General features: G+C 39.8%; 2 protein-coding genes across 6 annotated transcripts; one reads left to right on the plus strand and one right to left on the minus strand.

Moving 5' to 3' along the window:
* Positions 1-816: 816 nt before the first annotated feature.
* On the minus strand, positions 817-10,597 carry znf384b (zinc finger protein 384 b). 5 transcript variants are annotated; one of them, XM_053326433.1, is made up of 11 exons: positions 10,512-10,597; positions 7,817-7,884; positions 7,473-7,701; positions 6,703-6,813; positions 5,228-5,382; positions 5,051-5,142; positions 4,084-4,308; positions 2,778-2,945; positions 2,578-2,656; positions 2,300-2,458; positions 817-2,155 (listed from the first exon to the last, which is right to left on the minus strand). In XM_053326433.1, the coding sequence occupies exons 2-11, from the start codon at positions 7,880-7,882 to the stop codon at positions 1,769-1,771; spliced, it is 1,671 nt and encodes a 556-aa protein (XP_053182408.1). In that variant the 5' UTR covers positions 7,883-7,884; positions 10,512-10,597; the 3' UTR covers positions 817-1,768. The 5 variants fall into 5 exon arrangements, with proteins under 5 accessions (XP_053182408.1, XP_053182410.1, XP_053182405.1 ...); XM_053326435.1 differs by lacking the exon at positions 4,084-4,308; XM_053326430.1 differs by having other exon boundaries at positions 817-2,458.
* A 2,651-nt stretch (positions 10,598-13,248) lies between these two features.
* Positions 13,249-21,767, plus strand: si:ch211-154o6.3 (uncharacterized protein LOC563854 homolog). The gene is made up of 13 exons (XM_053326440.1): positions 13,249-13,470; positions 16,505-16,623; positions 17,077-17,327; positions 17,709-17,832; positions 18,116-18,237; positions 18,781-18,867; positions 19,048-19,137; positions 19,430-19,518; positions 20,178-20,400; positions 20,518-20,640; positions 20,789-20,954; positions 21,161-21,246; positions 21,404-21,767. The coding sequence occupies exons 1-13, from the start codon at positions 13,381-13,383 to the stop codon at positions 21,502-21,504; spliced, it is 1,671 nt and encodes a 556-aa protein (XP_053182415.1). The 5' UTR covers positions 13,249-13,380; the 3' UTR covers positions 21,505-21,767.
* Positions 21,768-21,933: the final 166 nt, after the last annotated feature.

The following is a 21,933-nucleotide window of genomic DNA, read 5'->3' on the forward strand; positions in this document are numbered from 1 at the left end:
GTGTGGAGGCAGTGACAGAGTCAGGTGAAGGGGATGAGAGAAAAGCTGGAAGCTATCATGGACAATCCCTCTCATCCTATCTATGTTGAGTTGAGGCAGCTCAGGAGCACGTTCAGCCCATAGACAGACTCGTCCAGCACTGTGCCTCAAAGCGCTTGGTGGACTCTTGCATACCATCAGCCATCAGACTGTACAACACCACAGCTCCCAGTACCTCCCACTCCCACTAAAAAGACTGATGCTGTCCTTACTATTTAAATTCCAGGAACATTGCACACATGTATATAATCTCAGGAATTTCTGCATATTGTCATTTATTTATTGCAGATTTATTTACACAGAGATTGTTTAATATAGTATTGTATTTTATTGTATCACTTTCACCTTTACTGCTACTTTTTCCACTATATTTCTATGTCAATGTTGAATTTCTTCCAAGGGGGACCAATAAAGACACCTCTTATCTTATGTATTTACATGGAGCTTAACGATTAGTCGACAAACGCTATTTTGATCATTAATAATTTGGTCATTTTTTAAGCCAAAAATGCCAAAACTTCATGATTTATGGCTTCTCAATTGTAAATATTTGTTGCCTTTTCTTAATTTTCTGATAGTCAACTGAGTATCTTTGTAATTTATGAGATCTTATAGATCAAACAATTGAGAAAATAATGTGCATATTAATTTATACTAAGAACAATCACTGGCTTCCAGTGTTGTGAGTGCCCCTTAATAATACCACTATGGCACATTTACTAATATAACTAATATTATTGATGTGCTGAAACAGAAAAATGCCAATGAGAAAGATTTCAGAGGGTTTATTGTATCATAAGCAGAAAAAAACACAAATTTCAGATGTGTAAGTATGTCTATAAAGAGGTATTATCAACATTTTTATCGTGGAAGTATAATAGCAACAACACATTTGGATAACATTACTTTTAGGACATACACACAAAGCAGTACAATAAGATTACATGAAACATGAACCTGCTGATCACTTTCCTCAAGGTCACATGAAGGCCTTCAATTGGATCTAAATATGTTGTAATATGGATTACCACATCCTTTTAACACACAATCATACTTTATAAACTGGTAGTATATATCTATATATACTAGATTGTTATTTTTACCTTCCTGAAAAAGCAAATAACCTCTACATCCCTTTTAACATATATTAAAAAAAATAATTGCAGGTATGTATTTTACAACATAGTAGCTGTAATAACACTGATGTAAAAACTGAAAGTCTCTGTAAGAAAGTATAAAAATTTACCTTCATGTTAACTACCAGTTTCATCAACAGAGAGACCATAAATTGCTATGACCAAAGCTGTATTTGTAGGGAAGAGCAGAAGGTGATAAAACAACAATTAAGAGACAAACTGTCTCTTTTACTCTCTTCCATAAAACCATCAGTGTGATGGACTGGAACATATTTTATTGCAGCCTTTACATGCACTTTCTTCCCAGACAGGACAGCTAAGCAAAACTTATCACACAAGGCAGAAAGAAAAAAAAAAGTGACAGACTAAAAAAAACCCAACAAAAAACAAAATCAGTCTTCAGTACATTGTGTCACCACATTGTTTGTCCTGTCTGCCTCAAAACATTGTTCAGGCACAGGCACAATCATAAGTTCCAAAGTTCTTGTATCATCCTAATATTGCTTTTATCCTTCGACTCTCCATCCTCCATTTTATGTTTCCTTGAATAATTCTATCTTCCCTTCCCCCCACAGTACCTCCTTCCAACACCTCTAGGAGTTGAGGTGCTCCACTTGAATGGTGGATGCTGACACAGTGAGACAGAGGTCCTTGTGGGAAGTAATGTCAGACACAGTGACTGGTTTGTACTGGATGTCACTGGCAGACACTGTTTTATACTGGTGCAGATCAAATGGACACGGGATGTTTTCTGTCTGCGGGTAGTTGCCCTGGCTCTGTCCCTGCTGGCCTCCGCCTGCTTCTCCGCTCCCAGCTCGGCTCGATCCACCACCTGCGCTCTCCACCCGACTCTGAGCTCCAGCCTGGCCCTGGGAATGGCTTTGGTTCTGGTTCTGTTGTCCCGCCTGTGCTGCCACGACTGCTGGTGCAGTCAACTGATCTGGGTTGTGTTTCTCCATGTGTTTCACCAGATACGTCTCCTGCGATGAGGGGAGGATAGGTAGAGGGGAAACAGTGGACACATGACTACACGGTGTAAAGTAGCTGCCAGATGTCTGATGCCAGTGAGGCGATTCATAGTGTTTCATGTAGAAATGCTCTTCAGAAATGGACATTTGTCTTACTGAGGTATAAGTGCGGTTGCAGAGACCACACGAGTAGATCCTGGCATGTTTGACTGTGTGTGTGGACATGTGCACCTCGAGGCTCGCTGCATCTATATATCCTTTATTGCAGTTGGTGCATTTGTAGGGCTTGTCTTTGTTGTGTTGACGTCGGTGGGACTGAGAAAAAATGGTAATTGAGAAGCAAAGTTTTGCAATACAGTGAAATGTGATGCAGTACTGTTAAAACCATCAACATGAGACGCATTATTTGAAAAGAGAATTCAATTCTTTCACACCTGCAAATTTGACAGTTGCGTAAAGGATTTCTCACAGCCTGGATGGGTGCACTTGTATGGCCGATCTCCAGTATGAATCCTAAGTAAAAACAAAAGCACATGCATGTATCAAAGCACTCCCTCACTTTCATGATGATCTAACCTGACCGCAGGAAGACACTTGAGGCTGATAAGAAACACAAGCTTGGTGATTCACTTACCTGTTGTGCTGCTGAAGGTGACTGAGCTGTCTGAAGCACTTTTGGCAGTAGGCGCAGGCGTAAGGTTTCACTCCTGTGTGGATGCGGACATGTTGGGCCAGGTAGCTAGAGTTGGCAAATGACTTGGTACAATGGGGACACTTGTGAGGCTTTGACTCTGTGTGGTTCCTGATAAGGGCAGACAGGTAAGTGAAAGAGAAAGGGAAACAGGATTGTAAAAAAAAACATCATACTGTGCTTGAGACATATTACAAAGTGGAAACTCTCACTAAAGTCTATTAAAAATCTACAACATATAAACTGTCTACTACTCTAGGCGATGTCAGTAGTAATTGATGTTCTTTTAAATTACATGTTAACAGGGATGTCCAAGAACACATAATCACATAATGATAGCATAATAAAGCAGTTGTTTTGAAAATGGCAGTTTGACTCATATCCATGTGGACCTACTAAAGGATGCTTGATGTCTGAACAGAAGAGGTTACAATTAAAATATATTTAAAATAAAACATAATAGCTGGAATTTAAGCATTTTACTCATACATCCATTTAGGACAACATGACTCCAGAAATGACGATTTGAGAAAGCAAAAAAAACAACATGTTCAGGATGAATGAGTGCAGACAGCCAAAGCAGAGCATGGTAGCAAAAAGATTTCACATCGTTATTTAATGGCGAAAATGAGAAAAGGTATTGATGAAGCAAGTATACTAAACAATAACTCAGTGGTTTAAATGGTGCACAGTGGACTCTGGTCTCCCCATAAATCTTAATATTAACATACATTTCTAAATGTGTTTGCATGTGTGTCAGTGGAAGAAGCACTGGCAGAGGTAATGACAGAACATGCAGTCAGAGGAAACATGTCAGGATATATAAAAGCAGAAAAATATGATTTAGCACGCAGGAAAGCAAGAGTTGAGCACACACACAAATGAAAAAGAAATGGTTAAGTATTTACATTGCATGAATTATTATAACTGAACCACATGCATTTTGAATGGCCATTCATATTATTGCATAAATTATGGAAAATCTTCTTATTTTGGATAAGTTGCAATTTAGTGCAATCTGAATTCAAATTTTCACTTCTGGGTGAACTGGTAGCATGCCAGCCAAATTCTACATTGCAATGTAATATGCATCTGCACACCACCCCACTCTCTTCCTCAGCATGAAGAAGACAGGAGTCAGGGTTTCTAAAAAAAAATAAAATAAAAAGGTACTTGGCAGGACACGTTAAGAGGACAGGGAGTATGGCATGTGGATTGGTAGAGGGAGGGGGGGGGGGGTCTGCAGTACCGTGTGTGCTGCTGTAAATGACTGAGCTGCCTGAAAGATTTCTGGCAGTAGGAGCAGGTGTAAGGCTTGGCCCCGCTGTGGATGCGGATGTGCTGGGCCAGGTAGCTGGAGTTGGCGAATGACTTGGCGCAGTGAGGACACTTGTGAGGTTTGGCCTCTGTGTGCGACTTGGAGTGGATCTGCATGTCAGACTTACTGAAGAAGGTCGCCGCACACATCCGGCACCTACAGGCGGAGAGACACAGAAATGGGAGGGCGGGATGGAAGAACAAGAAGGAAGAAGACGGACACATTTACAGAAAAAAGGAGGTGCAAGAAAACGGGTGGAACAGGGGAACATTAGGAGAAAGTGTTGGGAGGAGACAGAAAAAGGCAACAATGACTCACAGAAAGAAATAAGACATGATAGAACATTAAAAGAAAAAGTAATAATAAAAGAGACATAAATGAAGACAGAAGGGGGGTAAAATTAAATGTTAGAGACACACAAACAGGGAGAGATGTGAAGGAAGAAATCAGTGAAAGCTGACGGGGAAAGGTACATAGATACTATAAAAAGTGAAAAAGCAGGACACAAGTGCTTGAGAGATCAAAACTCAAAGAACATGCTATATAAAGACAAAGTAGAGGGCAGGTAGCGGTTCACGTCCAGAGTGTGCAGAAGCAGAGAGAGTGTCTTTGAAGCACACATTGCACACAACTTTCTATGTATTTGTTTCTCAAATACATGAAGGGAAGCAATTTCATCCATCAGCTACAAAGCAGGCACGTTCTGCCACAACATGCAGTGACGTGTGTTAAGAAGGGCCGTCAGATGCCTAAACTACATCCAGCAGCTCCTAATGCATCTGTAGAAGCTGAAAACTGCAATGCTGATTTCGACAGGACACAGAGGAACAGGTGTGCTTGCATTCCACAACTACAGCAAAGAGAAATGGGGATGCACGCATGTTTGTTCACACTATACCTGTATGTCTTAGTGCTATCTTTCGGTCCATGTTCTTCGTCTTCATTTGACAAGTCATATGGGTCTCCTGGATGATGCTGCAAAGATGCCACCTACCAAAAAAAAATTCAACGTATTAGTTATTTGATTACATATCCATTGTCTGACATTTCCCTTCCTATATCAATATTGTCTTACCTGGCCACCAGCTGTCAGGTGAGCCAGTATTAGTGTTTCATTTCCTGGTCCACCCAAAGGACCAACCCTGGACAGTGTTGTCTTCTTCTTTCTGCCTCGTTTGGAGGGGGCTGGCATGACCACCACATGGGACGTCCCATCACCGTCTTTTTTGTCTAAGATAGGATCAACAGTAGGTCAACAGGAGAGGATACTTTGTGAACGGTTATTAAGAGTTTCTAATGAATGCTATTTGACATGATTTGCCCTGTATATGTTGGTCTGTATAAATAGTATAGTGCCATCAGGTTAATAATGAACTGTTCATTCTTTCAGGAGTAATCAACATTTGAATACGGACATATCTAAATCTGGTTTAAACTGGGTTAGGGTTTGGAGTCGGCTTCTTTTTTTCCTTTTCTGAAAATCTGCAAAAGTTTTCCTATAAAAGCACACCAAAAAAAAGCACACCAATAATGTTATGGGCAAGCTGTGTGATTCTCTTGTGTGTGTGTGTGGATGATAGTTTTGGTTTTCATTTAGAAGAATGAAATGAGCTCCTGCAAACTGCCTCACCGCATCGCAACATTCTGACCCTCATCAGGCACGATGAAGGTCGCACTGACCGAATTGCTGTGATTCAATAGATACACAATGTTTTTTTCATTGTATTATTGCACTTTCCTCCTGCGCACCTGCCACACTCAGGCATGCAGAGATTTCTCTCATACATTTTTTGTTTTCGTGTAGAACCATAAGTTACAAACAGCCTGGGTGAAAACATTTAATTATTTGCTGCTTATTCTCTGGTCTGTTGTTTTTTACCTCCTGAGATCAATCTCTGCTTGAAGAAAAATGCTCATTAGAGCTTATATCCTAGAGATACCATTAAAAGCAAATTGAACCAAATCTAAATTTATTTTCTCTTCAAAAACGTTGAGAAAAATCACACTCACAAAACCCCATAGGTCTAATTATGATCTAAAGCACTAAAACAACATTAAATGTTACAATGTTTACTTTATTAGCTCCTGAGTCTTTATTTAAAATACAATTTGTGTTTGGTTCTGCTGATTCTTTCAGCCTCAAACGTTTAGGTCCACAAAAACAAATTAATTAAACCAATAAAACCAGTAAGCACTGACATTTGTGAAAATGTGAGTCATTAGTGATGCTATGATATAATGTTCTTACTGATTTCTGCAGGGCATGTTAGTCAATTATTATATTCCATTATCAACTGAGTACTTTTGTTGCTATTTATATATTCATAGTAACATTCAGTACATTTGAGGAACAAAAATGCTATTTTCTACAAGTTACCTTTTATTCTTATACTACATAATACAGTAGGCGTGGCTGCACAGAATCATTTGATAAAGTTGAAATGTATTAAGTTTGTAATGATTATGACTTAACCGTATTCTTTTAAGGCTCAAGATATGTACAGGTTTTAAGAGCCATATATGAGATATCATTCAGTGTGTGTGTTTTACCTTGAGAATGGAGAGCTGAAACAATCATGGTTGTTGCTGGATGACCAGAGACAAAAGACTGAGAGGAAGTGGGAGAGACTAGTGTTCCCGGAGTTGTGATGACCAGACCAGCTGCACAGATAGACGGACAGAATATAGTAATCATTTTTTTTAAAAAGAGAGAAATAAATCACCTTTAACAAAAGGAGAGCACAGCCAGTACAAAATATAATAATTCAAATATTATAAATCGAGAATAAAATTTGAGTTTGAGATGAACAGAAAAATCATTTTGGCAACATTTTAGAATGCTAAAACTGGAAGTGTTAAGACAGTGCTACAAAAAAGTTACAGCTTTTCTACTTCTTCATTATTTGAGGAAAGTCCTGAAGTTGTAGCATAGATTGAGACAGACAGGTGTTCCTTTCTGTCAGATGTTTTACTGGCACTCTTAGCTTATAGTGCAGTTTAGAGGCACTACACTATGTGACTGCAAAGAAACCCAAGACTTTCTCATTATTAAATACATATATAAACATATATCACACATGTAAAAAAAATAAATAAATAAGTGTTTTGTGAGGTCACAGTGACCTTGACCTTGTGCCAAATTTAAAGAAATTCCCTCAATGCATTCCTGAGATATTAGGTTTACAAGAATGGGACAGGCGGATAGATGGACAACCCAAAAACATAATGCCTGCAGCCTCACGGCTGTTGCCGGCTTGAAGGCATGAAAACTGTCGCAGTCCAAAAAGCCCAGAGGCTTCCCCATCCAGAATCAAACTTACCTGCTGTCATGATGCCTGTGGAGGGGACAGGCAGCACCGTAATGTTCTGGGTGCTGTGCGGAGGGTGGAGGTGAGCCGCACTAGCACCCTGCCCTCCTCCATCTGTCTTGGCCCCAGGAGTCGGGATGGTGAGCAGAGCTGTTTGGTAGTGGGATGCCGAGGAAGCAGAGAAGGAAACACTCTTTTCTTGTTGCTCTTTCACTTTGTTCAGGAACATAGCATTTTCAATCTGCAAGTACACAGGAGATACTCAATCAATACTGAAATATTACAAGTTTGAAGAATGAGGACTGATGTCTTTATACAGACAGTCATATTCACATTAACCGTGGCTCCAGTCTTACCTGCCCTGGAACAGTGGGGACGGGAGACCAGAAATACGATGAATTAAAATGAGAATCTTCCATCATTTCTGCAATGAGACAAACACAAGAACTGATTAGCCCGGCCAGTGGTTTGTGGTTTGCATAAATAAATATAACATAACAATACACACATACAGAATCAACAGTGCAAAGGCCAAAGTACAAGTTTAACAACACGTACCAACTGAACTGAAAATGTTGACAAAAGAGTCCAATGAGACAGGTGACTTCCTCTAAGATCATAAATACTACAACAATATCTGACTCTCAGTTGCAAGTTTAATTAGGAACACCGAGCTACAATAAATCCTACCTTCAGGAAAGTAATAAAGCTCAGCTTTTGTTGAAACTGTTGAAGACAGGTGTTGGTTTGACTTTACTGGAATTTTGAATGCTGCAGTTTGTGGTGCTGTTGACTTTTATTGCATTACACTGTTTTACATTTACACCACTTTCACTGATCCCTGGGCCTGGAGGCCATTTCATTCCCTCTCTGTGCCAATGTACATTATTTCTGAAATATTACATGTCTCCATGTTTTCTGTGTGCTTATTTCATTAAATATAAATGAAATTACTAATATGCACCGTATATGCAAAATACTGCTGCAATTATGAAGGTCTTAGAATTTGATTTTAACACAGAGCTGCGCTGAAAGACTGTTTCTTAATATCAGGTAATAAAACAGAGCCTACCTTGAGGCCCTCATCATGTCATCTCATATCATGCTATAGTGGTGTATGTAAAACTAATAGAAAAAAGTTTGATTTGATCCCAGAGGGCCATTAGACTTTTGAACAGCTGCAGTTAAAAAAACAATCATTTTCAATTTTGCATATATTTTTTAAATTTAAAACTTTAACATTATGTGTAAGGCTGGGCAATTATCCGAAAAACAATCAAACTGACATTTAGAAACTGTAATCGACTTAATGGAAGGAATTTGAAAACTTGTCTCCAGTGATCATTTTAACTCAAACCATGATCTTTACATAGTTCTAATCAAGTAAACTAGACATTAACCACAGCGTCACACCTTAAAACATCCTTATTTTCACTCCCTAAAGATACTCATGTGCAAAAATATCACAAAATATCGTGAGGGCAGCAGTGGAAAATACAAAACAAAAGAAACTGTGAAAATACATAATTGTTCATTAATTGTAATCGAGGTTAAAAGTTCAATTAATCGTGATTTTGATTTTTGCCATAATCGCCCAGCCCTAATTATGTGCCTGCGTGGTGTTTGATGACTAAATAGCTACAGATTAATCACTGGCCATTAATTCTTGTTTATTCTAACATTGTTATATTTATATTTTCAAATACTGTTTGTATGCAAATGATTTATCTGTGTGTACTTAATAACTGAATTTAATATTCCAAGAAAAAGTTACTATAGACCTTTTTTCCACAGCAGACATTTTGACTTGTAATAGAGGGGAAAGCACAAGTGTTACTATAGATATTAATAATGGCTCTGTTCCAGTGTCTATATAAATCATGACAGTGCCACAGCGAACACATTGCCAGGACCCCGAAAACTGATAATGGCATTCAGCCATCATTAACTTTAATACTTACACCTGTATTTTTCTTACTGTGTCAAACTGCCTAAATGTCCTGTCCAACTAAAAAGGGCATGTTAATAAAATCACCACAAATCAGCCCCCAAACAGTGAACCTGAGGGGCTCTGGGTGTCTGAGATAAAACAGCAATGATGCATCAATTTCTGAAGTAGTTGATTGATTTTTGTTTTAAATCTGATAAATTGTAATGATAGAGAGATTAACCAGCAGATTAATCGATATTAAGCTAAAAATAATAATTGATTGCTGCCCTAGAGTCTGATCTGGGACTACACAGACAGGCAGGATACTTCTGGAAATGCTCAATTAAAGAATAATAAAACATGTGCAATGAGTGATATATAAAGATTGAGTAACTAATTGATTACCGAGGCCTATAGGGGACACTTCTTATTAGCCGGACCATCCACAAGGGTCGAAAAATAACAATGTGGCTCTTCATAATGATATGGATTAGTGCTACTTTGCTTTAGCACATTTCTAAATGCACAATATACACCCCAGGGATGTTAATGACACCGATTATGTAATATTACCTTCAACTTTTTATACTTGACTTCAAATGTGAGCTATGGATTTGAGGCTATTGACCACAAAACACACAGTAGGTGAGCCCAGTTTTATGGCATTTACAGCAGATCCAGTCATTTAGCTAGAAGTTTTTGAACAGCCACGTTTTTGCTGGTTGAACTACAAGAGACCACATATCGCTAACTTTCGATGAAATTATACAAATAAGATGTGTGTAATGTTAGCTGTAGCGACTCCATTTCGGCTCCTTGCATCTTGTAGTTAATCAGGCCCGGCGTGCTAATTAACATACAGTTAGCAGACAGCAGAGAGTGCCTGCAGTGCCCTCCTGCTCGGGAAAAATAACAAGCAAAGGGAAGGGAAAAAAAAAAAAAAAACTCCAAAAGGATTTACAAAAAAAAAAAAAAAAAAAAAAAAAAAAAAACTGAAGCGAAGAGAAAAAACCAATAGACCATCCTCACAGACTTCCGGCTGTAGAGAGTAGAGAGGAGGCAGCAGTCATGCAAATGTAGCAACAAATAGCAGCGACTGCATGAAGAGCAGCGACGATTACCGGAGCAGACGACTCGGTCTCCCTCCCCGGAACTCCCGTGGGCCGGGACGGTGTTTCCAAATCTGTCCAAATTCCTTCAAACAGATTTTTGCTTTTTTTTTTTTTTTTTTTTTTTTCAGGGTTCTTTTTTTTTCCCTCCGCTGAGGCAGCTGCTTCGTCTGAGCTTCACTTCCTCCGGATAAGGTCGTCAGACAAAAGGAGCCCTGACGTCACTTCCTTTAACATTAAATGCTGACTGACACAAACAGGTATAGATTATTTTCTTGTCTTATATCTCACAGGTGTTTTGAGCTATCGTTCCCATTTTTTCACGACTTTGTTAATCAGTTTGTCCTTGATGATGTTATGTCATTGTTTTCTGTTTCCGGTTTACTGACGCTGTCCTTACTATGTTAATCCCAGGAACATTGCACTATATACATCTCAGGAACCTCTACATAATGCACACACATATTGCAGATGTATTTGCACAGAGATTGTTTACTGTATATATCATTTTATTGTATTGTATTTTATTTATTTTACCACTTTCACCCTTACACTGTTACTTTTGTATTGCTGTGTCAATTTGAATTTCTCCCAAGGAAGATAAAGAAAGATACATCTTATCTTATCTTAGTGCTTTGTAAAACATACTAACGTATTGGGGTCTTTGGGTCAAAAGCACCCAAGAGGTGGAACTATTTACTAAGTTCATGTTTGCCATGTGTCTTAATTTAAAGTATCACATATTATCAATGGGGCGGAGGCACTCTGTCATTTTGAAGGGTTTGTGGAAAGGTTGTATTTAGGGTAAAAGCTGCAATTTGTCCAATTAAAAAAATAAAATAAAAATAAACTTATTAGTTGACATTTCACAGTGGACTTGTGTTGTAAGAAACAACATAAAAAAACAAGAGTAATCAATGTCATGTCATGTCAGCAGCGAGTAAAACGATACTACAATAATAAACAATAAAATAAAGGCAATATATGAACACACAAAGTGGGAAGGGCCAAAGGGGGGCTCCAAATAGTGTCAGGACAGTCTCAGTGAATGAAAATGAACATATATTACAGTAACCAAAAGGAGAATATATGCGTAAATGTTCAAAGTGTTTGAGATTTGGTTAAAGAGATGGCTCAGAGTTTTGGGGAACTTTACTGTTAAGTGCCTTGATATGTATTTGGTATAGACTGAAGTATGTGAAACAGCAATATCAGGCTGTCTTGGCTTAAGTATTGCATGTCTAGGATCAAATAACATGATCATGATCCCGTAGGCTTTTGGGAATTGAGCGAAACAGAGCAAATAAACTGTGGAAGAGGGGGCTTTGTCTGAGGCTGACAGTCTCTGATGTGGAAACCCCCTGACATAACTCATAACTAATAATGTTTTGAGAAGAAATAACATTTTACTAAGAGGGTTGTTTGTACATCTAGAGTCTCACTTCTTCAAAGCTGCTAACTCTGTCTAATCTTTTAATCTTGAAGATGTTAGTTTTTACTATGATGATTCAGATGATGGTGCTCTTGAATATCTGATTTCATTATTCAATATGCAGTTTTTTTATTCACAAACAAACCATTTCTACATCACAAGATCTCACCTTTTCTCTTATATAATACATTCTCTATTTCAAAATAATCGTTTATTAAACAACAGCAACAATATAAGATTTTTTTTAAACCTGAAACCTATATACTTATATGTAATATGTTCATATTCTGTTTATATATGTACTCCTGCTTTTTTGTAACTGTTTTTTAATATTGTCATTTTATGTCCTCCTTATGTATTTATGTTATTTAAATCTGATTTGTATGTGCTGTTACTGTTTACCTGAGTGTTTGTATATTATCCTTGTGTTAATAAAAAATAATTCCTGCAAGACTAACAAAGAAAATGTAACTCATCTGTTCTTTATCTCTGGTTGCTCATGTAGTGTATAACATTTAGATATTTTGAAATGTAGCTATTCCCAATGGCAAAATGAGCAAATTTGCACTTTTTCACTCACCAAAAGTCAGAAAAACAGCATGAGTCACCGGATACAATGATGGGAAACTATATTTGTGGACTTTTTCATGAAAGTGATGTAAATCTAACAGCTCTAATATTTTGTGTTAATTTTGATTCATATCTTATTTTCTGTTGAAAATGTGAATGAGAATGTGCAAACTAAGGATCAGTTCATTGGGAATTGCTTGTGTAATTGGGGAGAAAAGCCATGTCCCAAAAGTTGTCAAATGCAGATTTTTGGGTCAGTGGTTAAGGTCAGGGTTAGACAAGTAGTGGCATGGTTCTGAGGAAATTCCAGGAAATTAATTTAAGTCTATGTAAATAACCTTAAAGTGACTAATAAAACCCTAAAGTAAAGTGTGTGTGGATGTGTGTGTGTGTGTCCCTCAGGTTGTGGCTTGTTGATACACACTGGGTTCGTTTCTGATTTGAGAGCTGAGAAATACGAGCTGAAGGAGGAGCACTTTAACGCAGCATAGCTTCACTGCCCTCTCGTCCTCTGGTTGTTGTCAGACTGATTTTTAGCTCCTGCTTTCTTGAATGAACTTTATATAATATTAAACATGTCACACGCTGTTAGCTCTGCTGAAATAAACACCCTTGGAGACGATAAACGCACAGTCGTTATATATTTATCACCAGTTTTACGGCAGTTATCTAACCGTCCACAGGATGGCGCTGCAAGGACAGTGAAACACATTGACTGTAGCTCGTCAACATCCGGCGACACGTCTTCCCAACACACCGCCGATCCAAATATCCAAACACCTCTCCTACCGGTCCTGTTAATGTTGTTTAGCTGTTGTTTAGTCAGAAAGTGGAGCAGTGTAAAGTTAACTTGCGCTGCTTTAGACTTAAGAGCTGCAAATGGGGGAGGTGAGGAAGCTGCAGAAGAAGTTGAGGCAGATTGGGAATCTGGAAATAAAAATCAGTCTTACCCCAGAGGAGAGATTAAAGGTACAGGAACACTTTATCTCCCTTCTTTTAAAATAGATGTGCTCTGTGTCTATGACCCGTGTGACATTGTGACATCCTGAATAGATTTCCCTCAGGTGTAACAGCAGGTTATGACTGCACCTCAGACTTCACCACAGCACAGGCAAGGATTTCATTTAAATGCATAAGAATAAATATTCATCTTCAGCATATTGAATAATGACACACAGGCTGACAGACAACCTGAAGTGTACAGCTTCATAAGCATGCACCAAACACACCCTGCTGTGAGTAGGCCTATTATACTATCAGATTTGGCACATAGTTTGAATACTCATAGTTTCATAAAGATAACATTTTAATGCGGCTGATATAAAGTTTTGAAGAAAGTAAGGCTCCTTAAACTTGAAATAACAGTCTAGATACCATAAAGAAGAAAAATGTGATTAAAATGAATTAATAATAATGGTGAGATGAATTATTTGACAGTTTTTCTGCAGGAATTCAGTAGATCAGAGGCTCACACTTTGAGGAGAGTGCATCATACAAAAATAATTACTTCAGGAAAGCCTCAGTTTGTTAAAGGGCACTATCTCAATTTTATAAGTTATGGCTGTGCCCTACAACAGTTTTTTTTCTCCTTTTATGAACTTTCCCTACGTCTCCTAATTGGACAGAGGAAAATAAATGCATACAGTGTTGCCCACACATCTACAGTAGAGGATCATTTGGTGCTGATGGTGAATGTTACTGGTACAGCACCCAGAATGATTGCTCTGTGCGTCAGAATAAGCCGCTTTTTCTCAGTCTGATCTAACAGCACAACAGTAACAAGCAAGCAGCTAACCAGAACACAAAATAATCCCCATTTCAGTTAGCTGACAATGGATTATGTTATTATTAAAGATCCCCTCCAGACATGATTTATGATGTATATAAAGTACTCTGCTTTGAATAATAATTTGATATGGTTTTTCACATAAAACTTCAATTATCTTATTAAAATCCTTATAATGCAATCTGCTCCCTCATTAAAATAGCAGGATCTATGAATATGCAAACATGTTTAATTTCAGAAGTTGAACTGCTGGACACGAGATGTCTCTTACTTCACTGTGAAGTCCATCCTCAGTGTTTGTGCACTGGAGGTTTGATGTTTCCACATTACACGTGTGTATGTTGAATATTGGACCAGGGTTGGCTTCAAAACTAGCTGTGTCACAAATCATGCTTGTACACCAGCCACTTAAATCTGATTTCTTATGATCACAGAGAAATTTTCCATTTTCAGGAGATGAATGTCAAAACAGCCTTCTAGTCTTCAAACTCTGCACGTACATCATTCTGCACAGTGAAGCTCAAACATCCAGCTGTAGGAACAAGAAGAAAAACACATTTATGAGTCGAGGGGGACTTTAAAGTATGATAAAGAGTAAATTTCCCATTGTGACTGAAGGTTTGTGGATTTAGACTCATAGTTGAAGGTGTACTCCATTCATTTAGTGTTGCACTTCAATAATGTTGGTTTTCAAATTGCTGTATTTTGAGTATAATTTGCTTGACTTGAGTGTTGTGTTACACTACTGAGCAACATTTCAGAGGAAGTTATTGCTGTTTCTACTCTACTACATTTGCTTGACAGCTAATGTTAGGTAGTTACTTTTCAAAATTCAAATTTTACATAAAAAAGATTTCAATTTTACAAAATGTGGTCCATTGTTGTATATTAAACTAACTAATAGAATGGATGCTGTAGTTAGTTGCTGTAGAACTGGCTTAAACAACAACCTGCTTAAAAGTTAAAATGCTGCTCCCACAGTTACACTTCGGTAATGACTATTCAATAACATAACTATACAGGGATGTGCTACCTAAATAAATAATAAACTGTACTTTTACTGAAGTATGAATTTACTTGTTAATTTCTTTGCATTGAAGTATTGCTGTTTTTGGCTTAAAGTCTCCCTCCACTCAAAAAAGTGTTTTTCTTCTTGTTCATACAGTTGGATGTTTGAGCTTCACTGTGCAGAATGACACTAGAAGGCTGTTTTCACATTTATCTGCTGCTGTTTCTCTGTGGTCACTGGGAATCTGATTTTAAGGGATGGTCCTACAAGCATGATTTGTTACATCACAGCTGGTTTTGTAGTTAAGTTTGGTCCAACATTCATGTTTCCACATGAATGTTGGACCAAACCTGAAGCCTCCAGTACACAAACACTGAGAATGGACTTTACAGTGAAGAAGGAGACATCTTGTGACCAGACGTTAAACTTCTGATATGAAATATATTTATAGAGTCTGTCATTTTTCATGCAGGAGACAGAGGAGATTTACCCTAACCATAACCCATTTAAAGAATTTTGACATGTTTATTATACTTTTTTCTGGAAAAAACACATCAGGCACACATTATTGTTAGCATTATTGTAGCAGAGTAGTTTTGCATGTCTTAATACATGTCTGGGAGAGATTTTTCAAACATCTGCCACCACTTCTCACAAGAGACAGATTTTTTAATGATCAAAATCAAAGCAGTATAGTCTGTGATATCCTGAGATTCAGTCCCTAAAATGGGTCAGGCTCCAAAAATACTACATCCTACATGTCCCACAATGCAATTCAGAGGTGTCTTTTGTTTTGTGGTAAATGTCAAACTCCACGTCTCTGTTTTTTCTTAACAATTTGTTGTCTCTGAGCCCAAACTGACAACACCCTGAAATGTTTTTTTTTCCTTTCAGAACCACACATGAGATTAAACAGCTGTTTTCACAGGCTGAGTAGTACTTCTTATAATGAGTAAACTGACCTTTAGATGTAAAAATAGGTGGAGTGCTCCTTTAAAACAGGAAACAGCCACTTGATGTCAAGTTGACATGCCTAATTTGCTCATTCATGCATATTTCATATTTCACAATCAGACAGGAATATGGCGTGTGTTGCGAGTTTGGATGTAATGAATCAAGACAGGCAGAGTATGTTGGTTGTGCATATAAACAACTTGTGGATTTAGTAGCTTGGTTTACAACCAATCTCGTGTCTTCTTCCCTCTCAGATCTCAAGGAAGGCGGAGCTGCGTTCCAGATTGGCTGAGCTTCAGCTGCAGCTTTCTGGCCCGCAGCAAACTCTGGGGATTGTGGGAGACGGAAAAAAGGAGAAGATGAAAAGACAAGTGTAAGGAAGTGAGGGAGAGGTACCAGCAAGAGGGGGCAGATGGAGAGAATCATAATTCTTCAAAAGCAACAACATTCACTTTGAAGCCTTTGATCTTTTTTGTATGTCTCCAAACACACTGGAGGTCAAATACTGTCACGCTTTAAGAAAATAGGAAGTTTCTACTGTTCATAATGTGTCATGTAAACATCATTCAGGGATGCCATCCTCTCTATTTTGAAGCCCTTCGGGGTGTTGTGCAGATTAAGTCAAATTGGCATGTTTGGATATAAACATCAAACTAAATTAAACATATTCTTTCTAATACACAGACTAGGTGCTCATAAACAAGCACTGTTTTTGTTTGTGTGGGACTTGAAGATACTCTACAGGTATTCTCTCTGTCACAAAGGATGCTGTGTGCCATTTGCATCTTGATTATTCATCCGGCTCTTGCTTTCTACGCTGGCACAGGGACGATGCCCCTGAGGCCCTTCCATCACAAACGCCTCCAGCCTCCAAGATCCTTAAGGGAGAAGAGAAGTCCAAAGCTCGTGCAACGCCAGCGCCGGCTGCCAGGCAGAGGGACACAGAAGGGAGAGCAGAGATAGGCAGACAGCGGGAAAGTATAGAATCCGCCAAGGTGTCAGATCACTGCCGAGACGTGTCAGGAGGCTGTCCAGCCCGCACAGACTCTGACAAGGAGCAGCAACTGCGACAAGAAGGTCGGGTAATTAGGAAAAGAGGCTGAAGAATGTTGTCACAGTTTCTCGTAGGCACTTAAAAGTACAATACAGTGCCCTGATTTGCGATTATTATCTAAAATCAGATTATTCATGTACTGCCTGAGGAGTCCTAACAAGCTCTTGTGGCTGCCTGTATTAAAAAACAACAAGCTGCATTTGCTTCACTGAAAACAGGACCCACGTTTTGCATCCTTGGAGCTAAATTAGCCCCACGCTTCACAGCGGCAGACTAATCCATATTGAAGAACTCTGTAGATTAACAAGCCGGGGTGCTGATGAGTCAACATTGCTAATTGCACAAATCATTTCTTTCTGTTTTTTTATTTTTTCTGTTGTTTCTTTTTTCTTTTTTTTTTACAGAAGCCGAATTTACATCCCTCAAAGCATCTTGGGAGAAGGCGAAGTTCCGCTTAAGGCTGTTGGAGGGTCACAATGACATAATCACCTGTGTGGTTGCTGTTGACAACCTGGTGGTTTCTGGAAGGTAAAGCTGAAGTCCTGGCGTCCTGATTTGCATAATGGATGCGCAAAGTGAACATTTCACTTAATTTATCACTTAATACGCTCCCGCTCTCTGCCTCGCAGTCTGACATCTATTTGTTTTTTCTTCCCCCACCCTGATCACTCTCCTCAAATCTCTTGTGGTTTATGTCGAACGCCTTTTAACACTTGTTTAACTCCTTCTGCAACCTCTTGGATCCTCTATTTCTAACTCCGTTTAATCCCTCTCTCTCTCTCTCTATCTCTCTCTTTCTCTCTCCTCTAAGCCGAGATACCACAGTGAAGGTGTGGCATGTTCCCACGGCAACAGAGCACAAGAACCTGGGGGGTCACACTGGTGGGGTCACCTGTCTATCTGCCCCTCCCCCTGAGTACTGCAAGAGGCTGGGTGAGGACACACACAATCACACACATACATATGCACATCCACATCTCGCATGCGCCCCGACTAGAACTGAGTAATGCCTGTGTCCTCAGGTCTGGTAATTATAAGAGCAGTTCATCAGATCAACCCCGGTGAGAGATAACCACAGTAGACACTTAAGAGAGTTCACTGTCTGTCTGAAGCAGGCAGCCTTCAATCACTTGAACTCCAAAGGCCTCTCTGGCTCGCCTCCTACACTCCCTCCCCACCTGCTTCCTCAATTTAAAATACCAAGTCGAGAAGTGCACAGCATAAATGATGCAGCTCTGTCAAACTATAAGCCACACTGTGTTCATCAGACTCATTATTTGATGATTTCTTTTGATGAATCATGTGTATGAGTCTTTTTTTTAAATTCTGTGCACCATCACTTATTTACATTTTCCTCTTTGCTTAATCTTTTTGTCTTCATCTCTTTTTCTCTCTTCTTTTCGTGTCCCCGTTCCTTTCCCCCTCCTATTCATCTGTCCTCTCCAACCCTTTTGTATGTGTTTGCCCTCCTGCCAGCCTGGTCCCTGTCTTTGTCTGACAAGGAGAGGTTTATTTTAAGCGGCTCTGCAGACTGCTATGTGAAGATCTGGGCCCTGAGCATTGGTATGCTAAACCACACAATAATGCACATATACATATATATATATTAATTTTGAAAGAGCCTCTGGGCACTGTCTGGGTAATGTGTTTCTGTGTGTTTATGAGTTGTAATCAATGTAAGCCTTTGTGACCGGTAGCCTGTGTCCTGTCAATTGAATTAGTATTTTTTCCCGTTACCTCCAGGGCAGTGTGTCAAGTCTATCTACACGTTCAACGCTGTGACTGCTCTCTGTTTTGTGCCAGAGGGAGACGGCTACATCATCACTGGTTCAGGTGTGTTTTTGTGTGGAGCGAGCAAGAACTAAGAGCTACTGACACAGTGGACAAAGTAACTGGAGCAAGAATTTGTTGTATCACATTTTTACCTGATATCTACTTCTATATTTGCTTTAGAGCAGGTATGTATGTTAACTTTTGTATAAATGTGTTGGAGGCAGAATCTCACACAGTGGCATCATCTGCCAGTGAGTTAGTGAGTGTAGCACAGGGCTATCAGGCTGCATCAGAGAGATGGAGGCCAGCCGCCTGTCAGCACATATTAACCTCACACTCTGTCACTACTCAGACGGGGGGAAAGTTCAAGCCTGGAGCTGGCACACTTTCGAAAACTGCCAGTCAATCAATGCTCACCAGGAAGCAGTCACCTCCATCCAGGTGGGTGGGTCATTCGCCTACTGGTCATGATATGCTGTCAACACTGACGATGCTCAGACTGTTTTCATTTTCAATCAATGATGTAAAGACACAACAATGTTTCTCTCTCTATAAAAACTGTTTAAAGTTTAAAGTAGTTTTAGAAAAAAGCTACTCCTCAAATCAAATAGTTATATTTCTACACTCTTATTCTCACACCAGCTTTCCTTGTTTATTGCTTTCAAATGGAAATCAAAGATATTTGTTGAGATGTAAGCCGTGGAGCTCAGCCAATTTTAGAGAGCATACTGTACATATTTTCAGCAAAAAGGCTTTTTATGAATATTGAAATCCAGAGCTGCATATTCACTTTTTTTTTTCAATTTGCAATCATCAAAATATGCCTAAAGCATTAAAGCGTAGCGCATCATTGTCATCCTCTTTGTTGTTTATCATGCAAAGCGCACAATCCATTTATAACCAACAGCAGCTCAGAAGCGTTTCACTCTAAAACTGTTCACACACTTCCACACATTCTTCCATTTACACAAACATATATGCTCTCTCTCGCTTTTGCTCTATCTCTATCTCTGTGCACACACATGTGCACAGACATACACACACAAACTGGGTAAAGACTCATATCACCATGACAACCGTGTCTCCTGTGCCCTCTGCAGTCTCAGGGTCCGCTGGTGTTCAGCGGCTCGGCCGAGGGAGGGGTGTCTGTGTGGGAGAACCGGTGTTCGGATCGAGACCCCCTGAGGCTGCTGCATCACTGGAGCAGCCAGGTGACGGGCTGCGAAGGGGGGTCCGGTGGGCGTTTGACCCTCAGCCCCCGGGGCGACCGAGTGCTCCTGGCATACGGTCGAGCCTGGCTCAAGATCCTGCACTGGAGGACTGGTGAGCCCTGCAGTGGGAGTGTGTGTGTCAGAAATAGACAAAAAAGATTAGAAAAGGAAAGTACATGTAGGATAATTTGCATAATCCTTCCACCTAACATCTGTCCAATTATCATAGGAATAATGTCCAGACTGACCAATCACAGCAGCATCACCGGGGTAACAGATTGTGTTCACCAGACGGCAGGCCTCCTAATTGGTTCCTGCTATGATCTGGCGAATGGAGAGAGCACGCTAAATTGTGAGTCACAGGGTAAACCAAGTGCAATCTGAAGTTACTCACTTCACTCTGCGAGCGTGAAAGCACAATAAAGACTTAAGACAAAATCGAAACCACTTCGTTTTCCTGGTCTGACCCTGTTCCCTCTGCCTGCCTCTCCTCCCTCCAGTGTTCTCTCTGCCTCAGTGTCGATACCTGGCATCTCTGACCTGGCCGGAAGCTCCCAGAATCCTCTGCTTTGCAGCGTGGACCACGGGGAGCGGAGACCACCGGTGGGTCACTGGAGGTCATGACCTCATCGTATGGGAGCAGCTCCCCAGCTCTGGGAAGCAAAGGTGTGCACAATACCCATTAACACTGCTCAGTAAAAACTGGCAATTATATTCATTATTTGCATATTCATTATTTTTTTGCTGAGGTCAACTGTATAGCTAATCCTGAAGATACACTGGGATTTATAATGCACTACAAGATTTTAGATTTTGACACACATGTGCATTGATATGAGGTGTTTTAATTAGTGTGGGTGAACGTATTACAGGGGTGACGTCACGGTGAAGAGAGACAGTCGATTGGACTCCTTGCTGGAGTCAGAGGGGGACACAGAAGATGACGAGGAGACTGATGGTAGAGACACACTCATCTCAGTTTCACACATCCTCACGTCTTTATCTCCTGACTCACGTGCCTCATTAGTAACCGTGGAATTGAAGATTACACTGTCATGTTAATTTTAGATGATGCGTGTCGTGACGAATTCTTACGACCTCCTTGTTAAACTTAGATTACGAGGATGGCGATGACGAAGATGAAGGAAAAGACGGCCTGCCTGACAACACGAAGGATGAGGGGTCCGACTCGTGGCTCCGCTGTGTTCTCCAGTGAGTGCTGGTTTCTCACGGACACCGCTGGGCTAAGGAGACTGTGGCCCGCAGCCATGAAGAAGAGGAAATGAGAGGGAGGGAGTGCAGTGACAGCAAAGGAGGGTGGTGGAGAGTGAAGTGTGACAGAGTGAGTGTCAGTGTCAGAGGGGGAGCATATGGATGGAGAATGTGTGTGTGCGTATGATAGACAGATTGTTTTCTATGTAAATAGTATTTTCACATACAATAAAGCTGTCACACTGTGACACTCACCTCCAAAATTTGCATCTCTTGTTGTTTTTTTATTGTTATTTCAATCTAACCCTGCCTCTTCTTGAAACAGTTTATCACCCGCTCTGCCGGTGCAACCTGCACAAATTAATGTAAATTAAATTTTATTCTGTCTTTATTCCCCTCCTTTCTCCTTCCTCCTCCTGCTCCTCTTTGCTGT

Source organism: Scomber japonicus, chromosome 10, assembly GCF_027409825.1.
Source record: "Scomber japonicus isolate fScoJap1 chromosome 10, fScoJap1.pri, whole genome shotgun sequence".
Taxonomy (NCBI): domain Eukaryota; kingdom Metazoa; phylum Chordata; class Actinopteri; order Scombriformes; family Scombridae; genus Scomber; species Scomber japonicus.